The sequence below is a fragment of the Anabrus simplex genome, chromosome 1, assembly GCF_040414725.1.
Source record: "Anabrus simplex isolate iqAnaSimp1 chromosome 1, ASM4041472v1, whole genome shotgun sequence".
Lineage (NCBI taxonomy): Eukaryota > Metazoa > Arthropoda > Insecta > Orthoptera > Tettigoniidae > Anabrus > Anabrus simplex.
This window is the reverse complement of record NC_090265.1, coordinates 694,479,860-694,502,614: the sequence shown is the minus strand read 5'-3', so window position 1 is coordinate 694,502,614 and position 22,755 is coordinate 694,479,860. Positions and strand designations below refer to the sequence as shown.

General features: G+C 38.3%; 1 protein-coding gene across 3 annotated transcripts in view; it reads left to right on the top strand.

The window, feature by feature from the left end:
- LOC136857352 (histone deacetylase 8) overlaps positions 1–22,755 on the top strand; it is a 188,318-nt gene that overhangs the window by 49,166 nt on the left and 116,397 nt on the right. For all 3 annotated transcript variants that reach the window (XM_067135963.2, XM_067135964.2, XM_067135965.2), the window contains exon 4: positions 6,294–6,400. In XM_067135963.2, the coding sequence (XP_066992064.2) occupies positions 6,294–6,400 (107 nt within the window). The remainder of the gene's footprint in view (positions 1–6,293; positions 6,401–22,755) is intronic.

Sequence of the window (22,755 nt, the reverse complement as noted above, 5' to 3'; positions counted from 1 at the left end):
ATGAAGTCTCCCTTGAGTTCCTGATAAACATACACAACAGGAAATTCTCCTTAACTCTCAACAATAGCTATAAAAGACCAACGGTAAATTGTATTTTAAATACTGTGCAGAGATGTGGAAGCGTGATCTTGAACATGATATAACTTCTTCATTTAACCACCTTTGAAAGTCTCTCTCTATATTACATAGCTTCATTAACGCACCATTCTGTAGATGCACAAAATAATCTTGTAATCTTCACAGGTCCGGTATTCAGCTCGACAAGAATATAAAATAGGTATTAAGGAATACGTTGTTGAGAGTTTGAAGGTTGACTGTGCCAGTATTTGTGGTGTATTGTTGCAGCGTTACGTGTAGGGTGGGGGCAGGTTTCTATGATGTTTATTGCGGGACATGAGGCGGTAAAGCTATGGCGCGAGATGAAGAGGAACAAAGCGTGTTGAATAGTTTAGGTCTGGGGAGCGGCCATTGTTGGATTAGGAGGTAAGAGGGGAGGAGCGGTAGGGGAGGAGGAGTGGAAGGAGGGGAAGTATGGAGGGTGATGTGGTGAAAGTGTGTGGCGTGACAAAGTATTATGCATAATCTGAAAGACAGATCTGTTTTTCGGGATATTCATGTTTTTGAAAAATTCAATGAGAAAGTCGAATAGGATCTTTGGTTTCTCTGAGATATCATTTAAGTTTATCTCAGAGAAACCAAAGATCATCTCAGAGTGAAGGAGAATTTCCTGTTGTGTATGTTTATCAGGAACTCAAGGGAGACTTCATTAGTTAGTCGGAACATAGAAAAAATGATGAACTCTTCTCAGAAGAACTCTTAAGGTTTCACTTTACTTTGTCCTGCCTGCTGGCTCGTCAGAAATGTGTGCGCGTGTGTTTTATATTCAAGAATCATTCAAGAAGAACACTTTCGCACTGCAAGATGTGTGGTTTTTAATATGTATAACTTTTGCTTTCTCAACGATTCATTTGTTTCTATATTCGTCCCTGTTTTTATCTCCTTGTAAGATGTGTATTGTTTAATGTAACGCCTTGTGTAATATAAATGCCTACATGCTGGCCTATTTCCCACATTTTGGCTGATGATGACGCTAAACAGCGTTGAAACTAGTTCCAAGTGCAAATACATGTTATAAATAAACTATAACATTTTTGTATTGAAAAGGTGGACCGTTTTAAGTTTTCCTATCATCCATTCTCAGTTCAATACGGACAAAAATGAAATTCTTAAGTTTAAATATTTACAGTTGTTGCTATTTACAGGGTCACTGGTAACTTCACTGGCATTGGAAAAGAAAGAGTTTGTTAGTGGCGCCATTTTGCGTTGCCTACAAGTCCACGTTCTTCCGCCCTTCTTTAATTTCCTGTATTCCAAAGTTGAAATGTTTGCTCATGTCCTGTGATTTACTTGATGAAAAACTGTTACAGTTCACAAATAGTTCATTACAACGTCCGCTGCTTTCACATATTGGATACTGCTGAGGTCCGGGGTTCAATTCAATGTCCCCAGTTAATGTGAGAGTTAGGCACCACAGCGGCTGCCCAGCGATAGGAGGTCTGACAGCTCTGCCCTCCCCATCACGATGCAGCCGCCTACCGCCAGCAGGCCGAGGCTTTCACTGCCACACCAAGTGAGATACTTAAGAGAACATTTCTCATTTACCAACAGTTTTTCCAGTAGATGAATCTTCTTCAAATCCCCACAAGACTTATCCGAATGCACTGTTACACTTTTCGAGTATGTCACAACACGTTTTACCAACAAAACCATAATTAATGCACGGAGAACACTTGTAACCACTGGCATGCACACCACCATCTTGAAAGCACCTTTTGTAAAAATGACAATGCTTTATAATACTGTAACAAAAGAAGTCGATATATTCACCAAATTGGATAATGAATTTAATAAGAAATTAAAAGCTTGTCTTTATAATTTGTAATTTTTTTTTTTTTTGGATAATTCTTTCTGGTACTTGTCATATTTCCCAGTGTATTAATTTGTGTTTCAAGTCTGATTTTATTGTTTTTGTTTTGATTTTGATTACCATGTGATTTCATTGTGCATTTTTCATTTCTTTTCAATTGTAAATGGCAACATTGTGTTTTATTTTGTTTTTTTGTTAATTCTTTATTTCAAAGATATAGATGGATAGTTAATGTTAAGACTGTACTTCATTGGGTGTAAAACCTGTGTACTTTCACATAAATAAACAAATAAAGAATACTCAAAATTTTTGCTTAGAATATTACGACCAAATCTCGGAAATTGGTTCGATTTGGAAATATTTAACAGGGTTATTTAATCTCTATACAACTTGTGTATAGCATAAAATTAAGTATGGTATTGCATGGTCTTTTAAATTTATTACATGATGTTTTTAACAAATACACTTGATTTTACTGCTCAGTAATATTTCAGTTACGCTATTCGTAAAGCCCATAAAGTACAAGGCAGTGAACTGCGTGCACACCGCCACTACTGCCCTTCAGTGTTGATCAGGTATTGATATCCGGACTGAAAGAAAGCTAAATGACTCAACATCTTATGATATTAGGTACCCAGTACTGGTAAATTAAAATACCTTAATATTAAAAACTCGTGCATGAATTACCATGTGTATTTATTGTTACAACTGTTGAAATTGGGAGAACTGCTGTCATCGCCTGAATCTATGCCTTTCCATAAGTAGTAATTTTCACTTCCATCACGTGTGTTTGAGATTCCTGTTCACTTGAAACTTTTAGAAACAATGTCTGACAAAGTCATATTCCATTCATGCAAAATCCAGTCGTGCACAATTTCCACTGATGGCGAACATATCTTGGCTCGCTGGATTAAATAGCACAGATGATAGAGCGCTAGCCTTCTGAAGCACAGGTTGGCAGGTTCAATGCTGGCTCAGTCCAATGGTATTTGAAGGTGCTTGAATACATGCGCCTTGTGTCAGATTTATTGACATGTGAAAGAACTCCTGAAGGGCAAAATTTTGGCACCTCAGCATCTCCAACCTTAAATGTAGTTAGTGGGACTAAAACCAGTAACATAATATATTTTCTTTTTTAAAATTAGTATCTTGATTCCAAGAATAAGCTCGTGCACACATTCAGCAATCCAGTTATGATACACTTTATGCTAGTTGACCTTGAATGGCTTATTTATGAATATATCCAAAGGCTGCAGTACATATGGTAGACTGCTAGGAATTACTGACAAATCTGTCTTCATTGTAAGACTTTCCCAGGAGCAGATGAGGAATCTGATCACAACTTGTTGGTCATGAAATGCCATCTGAAGTTCAAGAAATTGAAGAAAGGAAGGAATGCAAGGAGAAGGGATCTAGACAAGTTGAAAGAAAAGAGTGTGAGGGATTGATTCAAGAAGCATGTTGCAGGTGGACTAAATGAAAAGGCTAAAGTAAACACAGTAGAGGAAGAATGAACAGTCGTGAAGAATGATATCAGTAATGCTGCTGAAGACAGGTTAGGATAATTCAGGAGGTACTAGTATACTAGACCTGATTGACGAATGACGAAAGTACAGGAATGCAAAAAAATGAGGAGGGCAGCTGGAATGCAGGCGATTAAAGTGCTCCATATAAGTACCATACATACTCCCCATTACCGCTGCATGGTGTCAGCCCGAATACATACTCGGTTTTGTGCAGATTTGCCTCCATTGCTTTGCAGCCAAAAATGAGCACAAATGCCATTTGTTGCCCATCGTTACAATCAAGAAGATATTCTCCTATACAGCCTGTTATAGTTAGTAAGAAAATGAATTTTCTATCTATGTCTGTATTTCTTGTTTATGTGCATGAGTTTTTACAATATACTGGAGAAAGCAAGACAGTTTAGCTAAGACAGTGAAACAGTTAGGGTATACCTATTTCTTCTTGATTCGTTATGCCCACCTTGGGAGCGCATTTGAACTTAATAGCAATTTCTTTTGTTTTTCTTCTTCTCCTCCCACTCTGTCTTCATCCAATATCCACATCCAATGAACCTCCACAATTTGGCACAGCATTCGCAGTCAGATTCTGCACTGAATTTCAAATCTCCTTCCGAAAGAATTTCACTTCTTTAGATTAAATCGGGAAACAAGGCATATGTGAACATGTTCCCATAAACAACTCTAACCGAAAAGATCCACAAAAAGTACAGTACCGTAATTACGCGAATAATCCCCCATATTTTTTTAAAAAATTCGAGGCACGAAATTGGGGTGTGGGTTTTATTTGCATCAAGGTTGTCAACACGCTTCTGGCTCACCTAGTTTTTGATGCTGAGTGTACAGTTATGCTTTGTGCAACCGTAGATGGAAGAAAAGTGTCCCCATATGTCACATTTAAACAGAAAACAATTCAGACTTTTAATTCTGAACTCACTTTACATTTAATTTTAAATAGTACCGTATTTTACAGAGTAATTTAAATTCAAAATTTCTCCACGTCACGATAGAACGCGTCTTCCGGAACGTGCAGGGGTAGCTTTCCGCACTTTTACTCACTTCGGTGTGTTTCACAGTTGAAAATAGAGTGAAATCGTAATTCTTTTGTATTCAGCATTTTAAGGAAAGCCACAATATCACGTAGCAGGCAGTACGCGGAAAAGCAGAATCCGCAAAAACTGGTAAGGGTTGGCATTTCTGAATTACAAGATGGCTGTTAATTCAAAATCATATAATTGGAAGTCCAATTTCTGTATTACAAAGACTTCGAATTAACGAGGTTTTACTGTATCGCAAAACTTAACATCAGATTTTGCCGGTGTGTCTATTTCAAGTGTTTACATTGCACGAAAAGAATTATCCACCATCGGTCGTGTTACTGTCCAGTAAAAAGAGACCATGTGTGAGAAGTGTTTTAGGCATGTATTCACCAACGTCTGTAACTTTTGCTATCTTAGATTTTCAAAACTCGGATATGTCATCATTTTGGATAACGCTCACTTCCGTATTCACCACAGAATTTATTATCTCAGTTTACTAAAACTAAGTTTTCGTTTCAATCTCAGTTTGAACCCCATTTTTTCATACTGACGTACAGAAAACAGATGACTACGTGCTGCCGCCACTATCGAATTGTGAACAAGTTTTTGATTCCATTCGGGGTTTGCATATAATTTTCATAAATTATGTCCGCTATTGAGCAGAAACGGAGAAAGAAGCCTAATATGACTTTCCAAGAGAGTGAATTGTTCTTGAACTTGCTGGCAGAAAGCATTAACAAAGGGAATAAGAAAAAACAATTATAGCCTACACATAGTACGTCACTCAAAAAATAAATCAGTGTTCCTTCATTCTTCATTAAAAGTCACCCAGTCGTGTACCATACAAGATATTAGCTATAATCGAGAATTCATTTTAGGCCTACCTATGTGTTGGGAATTCCAGGTTATGTTCGGAAGCTTTAGATAACCTAAAATATGTCTGAAAATCAGAGTCGTCGTAGTCCTGGAAATATGTCCATTTATCCATCTAGGACGTTTATTAATTGCATAATCTTGATCATATTACTCGTCGCTGTGAATTTATCTTTCAATTAGATATTCCAGCCGCCTACGGGCGTTAAGACGTGGAGTGTGACGAACATGTAAGTAATTTAGGAGAGGATTCTAGTGATGCAAGAGACAATGAATCTTCCCATCTACAAGGAATAGAGCCTATTGCAAGTTCAGATTAATGAAATACCTGTCAGGTAAGTAGACCTACTTGCTCATTTTCATGGAAAATATATTTCATAGCAGTGATATTCGCGTAAAGACCATGTGGACCACGCGGAGTGATACGAAATATTTGTTTATACCTAAGTTACTCTTCCGATGAAAGGAATGTTAGTTCATTTCATTCTTTTCAAAATGGGCCTTTCTAAAATGAGGGTGCGGGCATTATTCGATGGCGGGGATTATTCAGGTAAATACGGTATATGAATGTCTGACAGATGAAATGAAATGATAGTGGAGAGTGTTACTGGAATGAAACATGACAGTGAAAACTGGAGTACGCAGAGAGAAACTTGTCCCGCCTCCGCTTTGTCCAGCACAAATCTCACATGGAATGACCGGGATTTGAACCACGGAACCCAGTGGTGAGAGGCCGACGCGCTGCTGTCTGAGCCACAGAGGCTTTTATGATTCCTCTGCCTTTCTTATTGTATGTTTTACCCATACAGTATTCCATTCTTCCTCTCCCAATCATTTCAAACTTTACCTACTAGAGTGGAATGTCTTTAGTCTTCTCATTCATACTTTTTTTTTGGTAAGTTCTTGTTGTGAAAATGTATTTTATTTCAGGGATGAAGCTGAAGGATTCTGCTATGTAAACGACATTGTTCTTGGCATTCATAAGCTTCATGAAGCGTTTAAACGAGTTCTCTACATTGATCTGGATGTACATCATGGTGAGTGGTTACATTTTGTCATATGACTCAGAATGTGATTAAAGTGCACATTTTTTTTATGTATTAGAAAGTGTTCTTAATGGAATGTTTTGACTGAGTATGAGGTGAACATTGTGTGCATCTTGATGGTTTATCAGTCTTGACGCAGGAAGTGCAGTATAGAAGAAAGGTGGATAAAGATGTGGAAAGACAAAAAGATTAAGGTGAATACAGGTAGTAAAAGACAAACACAGGTCAGATACAGGAGGAGGAAAAGTTCCCATCGAGTCAATGTAAGTAAAGGAACAGACTAGTGTTAAATCAAGTTGTACATAGAAAGATGGAACATGAAAAGGGATAAACATCGGGCAAGTTGGCCGAGTGGTTTGGGGCGCGCTACTGTGAGCTTGCATCCGGGAGATGGTGGGTTCAACACCCACTGTTGGCAGCCCTGAAGATGGTTTTCCATGTTTCCCATTTTCACACCAGGCAAATGTTGGGGCTGTACCTTAATTAAGACCACAGTCGCTTCTTTCCCACTCCTAGCCCTTTCCTGTCCCATCGTTACCATAAGACATGTCTGTGTTGGTGCAAAATAGAGCAAATTGAAAAAAAGTGGGGTTGGGGGATAAACATAATTCCAAGTCATTGTGGTAAGAGCGAGCAATACAAAGGGGAAACAAAGACAAACAATAAAAACAAAAAAAAACCTACATCTTCATATACCGGTAAGAACAGTTGGGTAAAGAAGAGAGAGACCATCTGTTTAAAGATGGCATCACATGAAGATGTGGGGATTGAACTTATCCTTTAGTGTTTCCCCACGTGTGTCCGTGTCTCCTACCCCCCCCCACTTTCTCTCTCTCTCTCTCTCTGCGTGTGTGTGTATATTACAGTAAGAAACAAAAAAGACAAAATCAGGAAACTCACAGACAAGCAAACCAGAATCGACAAACAGACAATAGGAAGGGTGATTTCCGATGAGGAAAGAAGGATAAGATCAGAGAGAATGAGGAAGTACTGGGCTGACAGGAAACTGAAAAATTCTTTGTGTAAAGTTGGCTAGAGTGGTCCAATGGAGGCCATAAAATGTAAATAATAATAATAATATAGTGTATATCTCTCCCTCTATTTTGCTTCCTCTTCCCACACTGATCTGTGATTGTGTACATCGTGTGTTCTATTTCGTGATCTTTCTACAATTCCTTTCCATTGCTTCTGATTTATAATGAAGGGAATGTGCATTGAAAAGAGAAAGCTGAGAGGATGTTTAGGAATCTACCCAAAGAATGAATACGTTAATACATCAGTGTGGATGAGAGAACAATGGAAAGCAGACGCTAGGTCAGACATGAAAGTGCAATAGGACTGTTACGGAGTTTCTGTGGAACAGAGAGAGGTGAAAGAAGGTGCGGGCCGAATGGGTCTATCTACGAAAGTCAAAGATTAATTAAAAATTTTAAAATAAAGGTTATATTTCTTTTCAGATCTCAAATTGAAGACAATTCTTCACTTAGTGGAGAAAAAAAACCTGTATCAGGTACAATGATAATTTTGTTACAAGAATAGAAAACCCCAGAATAGAGAATTTAACAGTTTTGGGCTTCAAGCCCCAAATTTACAAGTTTACAGTGTCGCCAAAGTAGCGTTTAATTAGACAAGGAGAGATATCTCCCAAGACACAAAATTCCAGAGCACTTTGCTCCAACTGTTGTAATTTACAGCCTTCCAAAGGCACCCCTCAGTATTACAATAAATACCCGAAAAGAACTTACATGCCCTTCGAATTCAACAAAGGAGACTGGCTCCCAATTTCTTAAGCCTACTCAAGGCAACTTTACACAAAACCTTTCAATCTCTGGCTTATCTAGGCACAACCTATAATTTACAATACCTTTACACAGGGGTATTTAGTACCCATACTACTGGGCCTTTGTGGAAAGGTTTAATATTACTGGCCCAAACACAAAATGGATGGAGGCGTACACTTGCCCTCCTTGAAAACTCGGTTTTAAAACCCTACATGGGCTTGTGGCCCGATGATGCAGAGGCTAATCCCACACTACTGAGTTGACTAGGAGAACCACTTACTTGGTAATTTACAGGAGAAAAACGGTTACAAAATTGTAGTCACCTCACGATAAATTGAAGGGGAACTCGAGAGGGTAATGCACACACTATCCCTGATTTACAGTTTAAGTCTTTTATGAAATTTTACATTAGCCGAAAGAAAGTTTACATTTTAGAAAACAGTTCGTTACATAGTTCAAGATCAGAACCTTCCCCTCGGGTAAGTTGATGGTGATAGCTACAGAGATAGAAAACTGGTGGCCATTACCTGGGCTGATGTTCTGCCTGCCGAAGAATGAGGCACCCCGCCTCCTGTCTTAACTCATTGGGCCCGAGTCACGGAACCGTTCCGTGCGTCATCTCGGTGGACCAAACGCCGGACCATGGAACTGTTCCGTTGTCTCATTTTACTACGTAATTCAACTTTTCCTCAAGAGATGGCAGAGTGAGTTGCATTTGTGATTTGTGTAGGGACTCTTTCTTTGCAATGTTATATGCTCTTTGCTAATATATATCGATAGTGTGCTTGGTAATATTAGTTTGAAGTTGGCTATCTCTAGCTTTGAGATTCGAATGTAAACAAGATGGCTGCCAGTATAGAACTGATATATACCGATATATAACCCCTTTTAGGAAGTAACGATGATTAGGAATGTAATTTTTTCAGTGAAATTAGTAGTAATATTAGTACTAGTGTGAGCAACGCTCCTGAAGAACAAATAGATGTGGAAATCGAAGAGGAAGTGCAAAGAGAAGACTGTGTTACAGCTCAGCAGGCGGACTGAGAACGGTCCCGTGATGCTAATAAAATAAAATGTTTTACAGTATTCCTTGTTCCGCAGTTTGTGGTATGAAAGCCTTTTGTTTTCATGTATATTTAAATCTTTATTGGTCTTGTAAGTAAGAAATTTCTCATGATATGAAGCGACACTATATTTCCTCCAAAATAATCCCAGTGCCAATGCAGTTTCAGTCCAACAAATATGCTGGGCTCAATGGGTTAACACACACACTTAGAAATTAGACGATCAATAAGACTGGGTAGCTTGAAAAGCCGCAGCTTATATACCCGAAGGGAGGGTTCGAGAAGGCTCTGGACTCAATCCAGGCACACCCTCTCATTTTTATTGGCAGAATAAAAAGTCTCTGCTTGGCTGAAAAATAAATACAGAAATTTTCTAATTGGCCAGACTCCAAAGCTGGCGGGATGAGAAGGAAGTGTTGCAAACCTTGAAGTATCAAAATAAATGAAAGTCAGTTTAGTTGAGGAAACCTATAAACACAAAACTTCTTTAAATCTCTCATTGTTCCACCTTGCACCATAGTGCATGACCTCAGTTTTTCTTGTGTGGCATCTATGGATAAAAGTTCAATCTTCTTGATGTACACCAAAACAAATAAATCCAATCAGGTTAGGAAACTTTAAAATAAAATATTACTCACTTATTATTCAGTAGTGACATCTCCTGATCAATGTCCCAACTTTATGCATTAGTAGTTTCAAGAGTTGTTTGATAGATAGTGTTCCTTATGGCGCTTCTTTTAAATGTGCGGGGTTGAGGTGTACCTCCCGGTACAAGGACAAAGGTAAATTCTACATCATCATAGACAGGCACCGGGCTGAGTGTTTCAGATGGTTGAGGCGCTGGCCTTCTGACCCCAACTTGGCAGGTTCGATCCTGGCTCAGTCCAGTGGTATTTGAAGGTGGCCAAATACGTCAGCCTTGTGTCTGTAGATTTACTTGCACATAAAAGAACTGCTGTGGGTCTAAATTCCGGCACCTCTGCGTCTCCAAAAACCGTAAGAAAAAATCTGAATGGTGGGACGTAAAGCCAATAACTTTATTATTCTTAGATAGACAGTCCCAATTCTCTGATATTCACTTCTTAGTTCCTAGCAAGATTGTTTTTGCTCCCGTTTCATCAAGAGTTTGTTACTAAATTGGTGCAGTTCTTGTAAGGCAGGCCCTCCATTGAGGGTGGACAGCTTCTGGTGTGTGTGAAAAACGCTGTGTTGTTGTGATGTATGTTAAGTGAATTTCAGAAATGTTGGGGACAAACTGAACATCCTATTCCTGAGTCAGGGGAATTAACAGCTTACAATTAAAATACTTCAACCCAGCGAGGAATCAAATCTGGGGCCCTGTGGACTGAACGCCAAGACACTGACCACTCAGATATGGAGTCAGACAGTGGATCGACACACATTGAGAGGCATCCTTGACATATTCATGTTAGAAAACTTGTATGAATACAGGAAAAAGAAAGAGAGAAAATTATAACGGGAAATACAGTTGGTAAAGGATTACAAGCACAGGACAAATGTCAAAGGAGGAAACGAGCACAGTGGGTCAGTATAAGTACAGTAGAACCTCGATTATACGTTCCCGGAAACTACGTTTTCCCGTATTATTCGATCAAATTACGTGGTCCCGCGAGTGTCCTAATTAAATCACATTGTAAAAATCCCGCATTATCCGTTCCTCGAAGAAACGATTTCCCGGATCAACCGTCCAGAAATGTCAGTCCCATCAACGCTAAATCCTCGGTCACGCGTTTTTCAAGAAACTGTATCTTACGAAAGGACGGCATACGGCACTTACGGATTTTGGTGTTGACGTCCTGTCATTGCGGTCATTTGAAGTACTGTACTGGAAATGCGATCGGCGGTGAACTTGCATAAGGGATCATCTTAGTATCGCATTCGGGTAGTATTGTTTAGAGAATCCTCGGAAATCATAAAGCAGAGAGTGCCCATGAGCGAATTTCGACACCTCTATTTGAAGACGGAACGAGTTTCGTCAAATGTTCGTACTTGCTAAATGTCTACCCTACATTATGTCCACGGTTAGATGTGTATATTTTGTTTACTTTTTTCGAGTGTATCGCCGAACAGGTTTTCGGCAATTCCCTCAGGCCACTGTATAGTCACTGGGCTTTCAGGCAGGAATCGAAACTGCTCCTTCTTAAGTAACACAAATTTAGTACTTTAATATTATCGTATACGATTATGTTACGTAGGTACCGGTACATAAAGCCATGGGAGGTTTTGGGATTGCCTATTACTGTTTTGGTCCCAATATAAGACTGGGAATATCACGTTTTTGTGTTAAAATGTTATAAAAGCCTCAGTCGTTTTATTTGCGCACGTTACATTTAAAAACTGTTTATCATTTCGCATTCGTACCGACTTGTACAGCGAGCGCGCTTTCCAGCTGAGCTCAAGGTCGCAAATAACCGACATTTCGGAAGTGTTAATATTTTTTTTCTTTCAATTTGATTGTGATTATTGACGGGCAGAACTAAGTATAATGCATTCGAGAACTTTTCGAAACCATGTTCTCGAGTTCAACATAACCTTTAAAAGTCGACGTAGGCCTAAATACGCGGTGCAAGATTTTCATACTCTCTGACTATAAACAGTATACAGGTGACCAAATTACAATGGAAGATTAAAAATAAAAATAAAAAGATTTTGCCAACATGTTCATCATGTTGGACGCTTTTGTTTCTAATGTGCTTTATTTTATTAGATTAGAGAATGAAAAACTACTCGTGGTCGATTGTTGTTTGGCTTGGCGTTACAGGTATTAGATTTTTCGAAGAGTTTGGCTGATCAAAGTTGCTGTACTGAAATAAGTTTTCAGAGGAATATGACGAAGTTTTCAGAGGAAACTGACGAAGTTTCCCCGGTAAAACTGAATGTAAAGTTTCGAGATTTTTAAGCCACGTGCCGGCAATTAACGCGGTCTAACTTGCCTGCCTCTCACCCGGAGGGTCCGGGTTCGATTACTGGCCAGGTCAGACATTTTTACCTGGATATGAGGGCTGGTTCCAGGTTCAATCATTCTACGATTACCTTTAACTGAGGAGCTATTTAATGGTGATATGGGGAGCCCGGTCTAGAGAGCCAGGAATAACGGCTGGAGGATTCGTCACACTGACCATGCGTCACCTCGTAATCTGCAGGCCTTCGGACCGAAGGCAGTCGCTTGGTAGGCGGAAGGCCCATTGGGGCTGTAGTTTGGTTTGGTTTAGGGGCGTTTGTAAGATTATAAGTATACATATTTCATTTTTGTGATGTTTAGCTAAATTGTTGATGGTTCATTCGTTCCCGGATTTTCCATTTTCCCGTGTTATACGATTATTTTCCGTGGTCCCTCCAAAAACGGAGAATCGAGGTTCCACTGTACAGTAGAATCTGGAGACTTCAACCCATTTAAATAATCGTTTGGCGAACGTGAAACCGAATGTTAGTTTCAGAGGGAGAATTCTTCGTCATAATTGGAACCCAAAATACCTTGGTTTCGTCTTGGACCGTACACTATCTTTCAAACAACAACACCTGAAATTAGCACAAAAGTTGAAGTCTCGAAACAATATCCTCCATAAACTGTGTGGAACTACCTGGGGATCTTCAGCAACCACCTTGCAATCTTCAGCCTTGGGTTTGGTGTACTCAAGTGCTGAGTACTGTGCACCAGTTTGGTTGAACAGTCATCATACAAGGCTTGTTGACACCCAGCTTAATATCACAATGCGCATCATATCTGGCGCAATCACATCTACTCCAGTTCATTGGCTTCCACTGCTAACTGGTATAATGCCACCTGATCTACGCCAATCTGATGCCCTTATGAAGGAATTCCACAAGATCTTGAGAAATCCTAGTCTACCCTTGCATAGTGACCTGCCACTTTTGAATCTTAATAGACTAAGATCACGCCATCCAACTCTGCGTGATGCTGCTGACGTGGATACTAAGGATTTTAAATATCTTGATGAGTGGAAAGGTAGATGGGAAGCAGCAACAGATGTGCGCCTGTATTCCTTCTCAGGGCCTAGACTTCCAAGCGGATTCCACCTACCACGCAAGACCTGGACTGCTCTGAATAGAATCAGAACAGGACATAAGTGGAAAAAGCTACCTAATCCAGAATGTGACCTTGGAGCTCCACACCAGACTATTCCATCATATCATCAGGTAATGTAAGATTCAAGCCTATCATGGTGATGAAGATGACTTCCTGCTGGTAACTCCAGATGATGCACGCTGGATTGAAAAAATTGATATTCAGTTGTTAAGTACAAATTAATTTGGTTCTCATCTGTAAATATGTATATTTATAGTACTGATATTGTCTGTATAAGCCATACGCTAAGTAATAGAAGTCCATTATAGTGAGAATTTATAACGGTTGTTATGTCCCATTTTTCTAAAAAGTCAGGAAAAAAAAAACACACATTAAAATTGGTATGAAACAATGATCAGTTTGGTCACGTTTTATCGGATGGTTACCATACTGTGGCTTACTCATTAGTTATTTTTCTAATTTCGATACTACATGATCGTGCTCATTCAGTTTCATTCCCGTTTTCATACTCAAACAGTATCACCCAATCTTAACCATTTATGTAACATGAAAATATATTTCAAGCCCCAGTAGTGTGTTCATAACCTATTCACTTTGTTTTCTTCACATGGCGAAAGCCCAAAAGTTTATTATGTCTAACAATTACATGCCGTGAAGGCATCAATCTAAACAACAAGAATGTTAGCTCCTCATGTTAAAGCTGAAAATAAATTATCACCCTGCCTTTTTAAAAGTTGTGCACATAATTTAAAGTACATATAAAACAAAGGTAATAATGTAAAAATCCAAAATAACAAACCTGAAGTAACATACAGCCACCGATGATGCACCATGAAAAACATTTCAAATTTCAACAACATACACATGGCTAGAAACAAATATTTGCAGAATTACCAACATGACAACTAGAGAAAGGATATAGGAAGCAGGCCGGGAAACCCTACAGAGGTCGTGATCTTACGTGACGTTGTAGGGAAAAAGACATGAGAGCTATTACCCTTCTTCAAGTTTAATAATTAAGAAAAATTTTAAAAATTAATATTACAGCAGTTAAAACAATAACATTAACCAGAAAACAAGATGATACAAAACACGAGATTTTTGTCCATGGTTCTTCAGAAAATTAAAATAGTGATAAAGTGTTTTAACTACTTTTAAGGAAGGTGAGCTTAGCTTGATAATGAAATTCACAAGGGATATTTAACAGGGAATATAAACATAATTACAACCATCTTACAATGGAATTAGAGTTTACAAAGTATTGCCAATACTTTACAAAGAACATAACAACAGAATTGAAATTTAACGCAGAGGCCTTTAGAGTTGCTGTGCTCCCCTAATACTCATTAGCGAGAGACGCATCGCTCCACGGGCCTACCTTAAATTGATGCAGCACTGCTGGAGGCAACCCGAATGGAAAAATTAAAATTTACATTACACAAAAGGAAATGCCTCGAAAACAAAGAAAAACCAAAACGGTGAAAACCAGGGTCTAAGGTAGACTCTGAAACCAAATGAATTTACATATTTAACACTCAAGAAACACCCTGAGGTGACCGGAGCCGCTGAGCGGACCACCAAGAAGGTACGTCCGACCGTGAAGACATACGAAAACCAAAGGCGCGGATCAGAGCCCCGCTACTGACGAGTAGCCAAAGGCCGAAAATTGAGAAACACTCAAACAGCCAATCAGGGAAGCTACCTATGATTCGACCCGAAGTTTTCACTAATAAAAATTATCGTTATTCTATCCAATAAGATTATAGCACCATATATGGTAAACGTATTCCAGAGGATTCTATTGTGAAACTCAGCAATTTCGTGATTGAAGCCTCCACGTGGAAAATACAGGGTGATACAAAAGATGGGTTACAACTAGCTCACTACTGGAGATCTCCAATACCCAAAATACATTTTCTTCCAACACACTTAATGATTAAATAATTATAATCAACAATCTCTCCTGTGAGTCCTGAAAATTCTTATTAACATTTTTAAATAAAACAAACATTTCATCAACTTCACAAATGTCTTAATTCTTGTGATGGCGATTTTACCCAAGATTTACATCAAACAAACAATCAAAAAAAAATATTCAATGGAGTTCTTCGAAAATGTCTGAGAGTTCCTTAGTTTCTTTCCTTGACGATTTCACAAAATATTTTAGCATGATGATTCCATTCACGTTATGGACATATGGCGACATAAATCTTAAAGTGCAAATAACTAACTCTCTAACCATTCAATGACAAGTATGTAGCACTTGTTGAGCGTCTACGTAATAATAAAGAAATAATGAAAATAGAAAGATATGAATTATTTTCACGCCATGATCGCGTTGCGAAAACTTTAACTTAGGTCTAACAAATGACAACTATGGAAGGGTGTGGAAATGTGGAAGGAACCCTACTAGGCCGTGAGATCGTATCTCGTTGTGGGGAAAGGGAAACACTCAGGAACCACTCTTAAGCTCAATTGTATTAAAAATCTAAAGTACAACATCGAATAGAAAAATAAGGCCAGCAAATAATGTAAAAAGAAAACTTAACTTAACATTGAACAGAAATGCATATTAATGGACAATAGAATATTACAACTCTTCAGATAGTGGGTTATACAAACTTTCATACAGAAATTGTCTCAGAATTACTGGAGGAAAACTCAAAGAAAGTTAAATTTTCCTAGGTTACAAATTTAGCACAAAATAAATGTTGCCTCCGAAAACACAAAATGCTGCTATGACTGTCCATCGAGGCACAGTCATTCAAAAACTTAAAATTGGTGAATGTGGAAGTGTAGAGGAAAACTCCATTATGCAAAGCAAAATTTACATTACCACCGAATGTTACATTAAATAAGAGAAGGCCAAAACACAAGAGTGAATTTAAATTAAGTGAAAAGCAATAACATTATGAGAGACCGGGGACGCCCAGATGGGCTAGACCCAAAATGCGTGCGCTCGCTAGGACGGTCAGATTGAAGAGACGCAGACAGTTGCCTCACTCACACGAGGAGCCCAAGACCGGAAATCGTGCAATCACAAGTAGACCAATGAAAACACGGAATTTCCCTTGATCTCCATGTTCACTAATTAGAAAGGTCGTTATTCCGACGAATCCAAATAAATCTGATTTCCACAGAGGAAATTCGAGAACTTTTCTCTAAACAATACTATTTCTTCATCAAGAAATCGACACGTGCTAGTATACGCTGCTTCACAATTTGCTTTCAATTTTAAAACACAATCACACAATATTACAAATACCTGCAAATCAACATCGAACCTTCATAGATTTAAACATCTTCATAATTTATAGTTCATGGTTTCCCTTACCTACAATTTCTACAAGTTACACAAAAAAATTCTTCTCTAGAGTCCATTTTATTCATGAGCCTAAATTTAAAATCTTAATAATAGTAGTAATAATTTTGGCCCATCATAACATTTTTCTTCAGTCCAAATCCAAAATAATAATTTTAAATATCATACTCAGTCAAGTATTCAAGTCAAAATAAAATAAATCGATTTTACAATATCAAAATGACGATGACTTTTGTCCTTAATGTCTTTTTCTTGAGGGCTGTACTAACACAGGTCACATTTCCCCCCCCCCCCCTTTAAAGTTGAATCAAATACATTTTAATTTTACTGAGGGGGTTGTGACCACACACCCTGTCCGACAATCAACACCACAATATTTTTGTTCTTGAGAAGAACTTCCATTACTGGTCGAAGAGTTACAAGTTGACCACCGGTATTGCTGTTCAATGTAGGCGCTGACTACGACCGATCGCCAACGACCTCCATCCACATTCAGTCCCACCGAGGCCACCACGCGAAGCTTCATTTCAGCTCACCTGTGTAGTGAACTTACAATAAGCAAGTAGTGAAGCGTGGCACAGTAGAGAGCAACTGCCACCACCAGGAACTTTTGGTCACTCAACTCCAGTGGCTAATCGGCCAGGAAATTCATAGTGCCCTTCCCATAGACACAGCATGTTCTCCTTTGGATGGACCCGGTTATCTCAGCCACTGTAACAGAGATCAATCCGCAGCAGAGAATAGAAGACATAAGGGAAAGCCATCGTCCGGCCATCCAGAAGAGCCTTTTAAAGTTACCGAAGGGCTGAATGGTGGGTTTTCTGTTTTTCTTCACTTCAGTTGGTAATTTAATTAGAGTACCAAACTGGTGACTCTACAAGACCTTAGCGAGATCCCCTCCCCTTGTATGACTCTGGGATTCCCAGCTCCCATGGCAAGTGGTATTCAAAATTTCAAAAGAAAGAAAGCAAAACAAATAAAAAATTTCTGCAGTTTACCCTAGACCCACAAATTACAGGAAGAAACCAAGATTATACACAACCCAAGATTCAAATAAGGACAATTTACCAGGAAAATAAATTCAAAAACATATGTTGCTGAGGATACAGCTTGACATATTACAATTCCCCCAATTCCATTATACACAATTCACAATCAACCTTTTCAAGCACTACAGGTATGACAGGTCAGCCAAAAAAGAAAACTTCCTCCAAGTAATAAATTACCCAAAGTAGACCTTCTTTAACTGAAATACTACACACATACAACCTTACCATTAGAGCACATAATGTACTACCCATATCCTCTCTATAATTTTACTTTAAATGAATTTACCATGTGCATTCTTAATTACCCAACATTAAATATAAAAAAGTGGAGGTGAAATTTAGAATGTTGCAAGGATATTCAAAACAGGGAGATAGTTACATTTATTATGTTAGCTTACAATGTTATACATCCATTGAAATGAGGTTAGTAAGTCACTTCATGTACCATGCCATGTACACATGACTTTAAAATTTTAACACTGATAAAACTCACATTACTTATCATGTGTCATCCCAGTCAAATTAAAACTCAATTAAGGCCAAGAATACATAATTAAAGATCACGTTAAACCAGAAACAAACAAAAAATCCAAGTGAAAAAAATGAAAACAGTTCAAGAGTGCTCGTACAGAAATCCAACTCACTGATATAAGAAATAATAAGGCACAAACAACACCTCCAGACCAGGAAATATCAGATTATAGCACGACACACCAAGACCACCAAGCCTATCTGTCCTCCAACACACAATATAAGAACTCATTTGAATCAAATAGTACCAACCAATGAAAAAGGCACAACATGACCTTAATACTACTGATTTCATCACACGACAGTACAAGACACAACACACCAGTGCGATGACCCCTAAATCAAGCAGTACCAGCAAAAGAAAAGGGCAGTACATGGCCCCAAGTACTCTTGAATCCATCACACAACAGTGAGACTATTAGAACCAATATCGTACTCCCAGGAGAGGAATGGTCTCTCAGCACTTAAAGTCGTAAGTCTCAGTACATAAATGCCTTTCCGAGGCACTGAAGACAAACACAAATGACATCCAATATTTACAGCTTTTTACAAATATGGATGAACAGATATGATGCGGCTCATTATCGAATTTTGAAAATATTACTCAGTCAACAGGAACCCATAATGAGCAAACTGGGCAAATAAATTTCAAAGACACAAAACCAGAAACAAATGAAAATTTAACACTGAGAAAATAAAATGAAACAAGAATAATTAAGGAGAATTAATTGAAGGACTTTTACTAAATCGTAACACCTGCAGAATTTCACTACAAATTTTAATAACAAATTTAGAATCACTGAAACACAAATCTTCATGACCTGCGAAGCAAAAATAGATTTAACTGAATTTAATAGCTCAGAATAATGATACCAAAATTAACATTTGGCCACCTAAGATTTAGGCCAAAGATTATAGAAGAATTTCATATCAGATGCACACCAGGATTTTTTTTTTTTTGCTATTTGCTTTACTTCGCACCGACACATGTCTTACGGCGACGACGAGATAAGAAAGGCCTAGGAATTGGAAGGAAGCGGCTGTGGCCTTAATTAAGGTGCAACCTCGGCATTTGCCTGGTGTGAAACCACGGAAAACCTTCTTCAGGGCTGCCAACAGTGGGGCTCGAACCCACTATCTCCCGATTACTGGATACTGGCCGCACTTAAGCGACTGCAGCTATCGAGCTCGGTACCAGTTTTCAAATACTGTATGTCGTGAGCACAAGTGCAGATCCATTGCCCATCAAAATTCTCCATAATGGCCTCAGGTTTTACCTGGTCTAACGAAATGGTGATCACGTGTCACCCTATGCGACTATGCCAGTCCTCATAGAACCCTCCCTAGCAAGTATAGGAATACACGGGTAAATAAAAATACATGACAAAGAAACAGAAGGTAGCACGATGGAAACTCTCTACAGGAGAACTAGGAACATTTTCACGCAGATTCAGAGACCCCATAATCTCTTATCCGATTGAAGAATTTAGTAACTGGCTGGGAACTGCCCCAAGTAGTCCCATACCTATTCGGAAACAAACCCAGGTACAGTAGAAGACCGGAACACCACATGACCAGAAATTTAGATAAGCACTGATCCAAAAACACGACGTAAGAGATCATTTTAAAATAATCACACACAAAGAAAACACAGCAGGTGACAAGAAACAAAATTTGACAATAATTAGCTGAAACACCAAATTTATTAAACAGAATAAACACTCTAGAACATCGTCCAGAAAATTATGACCATTAACCTAAAAAAATTTGTTGCTGAAAATTTACAAAAAACAGATTTTTCAGAAAAATATAATGAGACTCCATGCTAAAAATTAACCCAAACATGATGGCCACTATAACACTCAACACTATAATTTATGTCATCTGGAAGAACAACAAGGAGATTACGACAAGAGTAAATTATAGGAGGGAAAAGGTGGGCACCACTTGAAGTAGGTCAAGTAATCAGCTGTCTCCAACGTAGGTATGTATTTCAGTTGTTCAAGAGGTAACATGCAGTCAGACAAGGAAGACAAGGAAGTACAGCACTTAGCATAAATTAATGACATAGCCTAAACCAACAGATAATCACACAGATGTTACGATCGAAACACACGGATCCAAGAAACTAAGTTAATGAACACACATTGAAATTTATGATCGAAGACTTCAATTGAAACGCAATGTGATAATATAACTTTACCAAAAAACACATGGTTAACAAGGCTTACCACAAACAAAACTTACTGAGAATTGACAATAAAACTGAAAGAATTTGTTATAGACAGTGACTTACTATTTCCTTCAACAGGTCAGGCGACTTCAGGTTACGAGCAGCAAAACCCAGATTCCGCGCGACGGACCAAATGCCAAACACACTCAAATGCCTTCTCAGAGATAACAGGCAGCTCTCAGAGGATTGAACTCGAACAAACATCGTGAAAAAAAAAAAAACACACAAATAAACGGGAATTAGGAATGCACACGTAACAATTACAACCTATAAAAGAAACATGTCATCAGTTAATACTTTTCTCGGAATTACAACAACGTAACAAACAGCATGAAATGTAATCAGAGTTTGAAATTTAGCTGAGGATAATTGCCATGGTCTTGCTTTCTTCCTCAACCCATGCTCTGCTAACAATGTAGCACTTGTTAAGCGTCTACATAATAATAGCAATAATGATAATAATAATAAAGAAATGATAATAGAAAGATATGAATTATTTTCACGCCATGTTCGCGTTGCGAAAACTTTAACTTACAGGTCTAACAAACTTCAACTACGGAAGGATGTGGAAACGTGAAAGGAACCCTACTAGGCCATGAGATCGTATCTCGTTGTGGGAAATGGGAAACACGCAGCAACCATCCTTAAGCTCAAATGTATTAAAAACCTAAAGTTCAACATTGAATAGAAAAATAAGGCCAGCAAATAATGTTAAAAAATACTTAACACTGAACAGAAATATATATTAACGGACAATAGAATACTACAGCTCTTCAGATAGTGGGTTATACAAACTTTCACACAGAAATTGTCTCAAAATTACTGGAGGAAAACTCAAAGAAAGTTAAATTTACCTAGGTTACAAATTTAGAACAAAATAAGTGTTGCCTCCAAAAACACAAAATACTGCTATGACTGTCCATCGAGACATAGTCATTCAAAAACTTAAAATTTGTGAGTGTGGAAGTGTAGAGGAAAACTCCGTTATGTGAAGCAAAATTTACATTACCACCGAAAGTTACATTAAATAAGAAAGGGCCGAAACACAAGAATAAATTTAAATTAACCCTTGAACGCCCGAATTTTTATTTTTTGAAATGTTCAATTTTTCTTAACAAACATTCTTAGGATAGGGTATTATTCAAGGAAGATCTATTATTTTGAAGCAAACATGTTTAGTTTCGGAAATATAGGGTGAAAGTAATTGGACAATGAGCGTGGAGAAGAGGATATAAGTTATTGTTGAGTTGATTATTTACTAAGAGACAAAATAAAATAGTTTATATACAATAAGCAATAATTTACAATACCTATTATATATAGGCCTATATATATATATATATTTACTCCTTCATCTCGCTTCTCTACCTCCTCGAGAATTTCTGCTAATGTCAAGCCCCTGAAATAAATGTGAATGAAATAATAGGCGCTATTCAACTATGATTTTCTCCTATATATACGAGATAAAATTTCCTACCACCCCTTATAATAATGATAATAATGAAAAATGGAAATGGCATATGTCTTTTAGTGCCTGGATGTGTCCAAGGACTTAGGCCGTAGCCGACCTGCTCATGCGTCGTGATGATGAAATGATGATGAATACGGCACAGACACCCAGTCGCCATGCCAGGGGAATTAACCGATTATGGTTAAAATTTCCGACCACGCCGGGAATCGAACCCGGGACCCCTGTGGCCAAAGGGCAGCATGCTAACCATTCAGCCATCGAGCCGGACATAATAATAATAGCCTAATAATATGCATCACAAAACTGGTATATGAGTTTGAATTGCCTGCAGAGCAACGAAGGGTTGTTACGTCAATAACAAACCCTTCAATATCAAATTGGTACATAAGGAAGTGATTTGACAACGGATTCGCCTAGCGTTGCGAATATGCAACGCTAGAATATGTGGAACTCGCTCGCCCACGAGTTATTAATTGTAAAAGGAATCGTGCTACATTCAAACTCTGATGAATTTACTTCCTGGATTTCGTAAAAGAGGTTAATTATTTCTAAAAAATAAAATTATATGGCGAATCTTACCTCTTACGGTGTGCCATTGTGATAGCTGGAACACACGGCGAACTTCAAACATACACCTCGTCAACAATCAAGTGGGGACTATTGATTAACCGACTCGTAACAAAGCACAACACTTCCCTTTACCGAATACGCGCGCTATTTTCATTCTTTTACTGGAAAACAGCTTCATACATTGAAAGAAAACAGCTCCGGCACGCCGTTGCACATATGCAACGCTAGGCGTTCATGCGTTAAGTTAAAAAGCAAT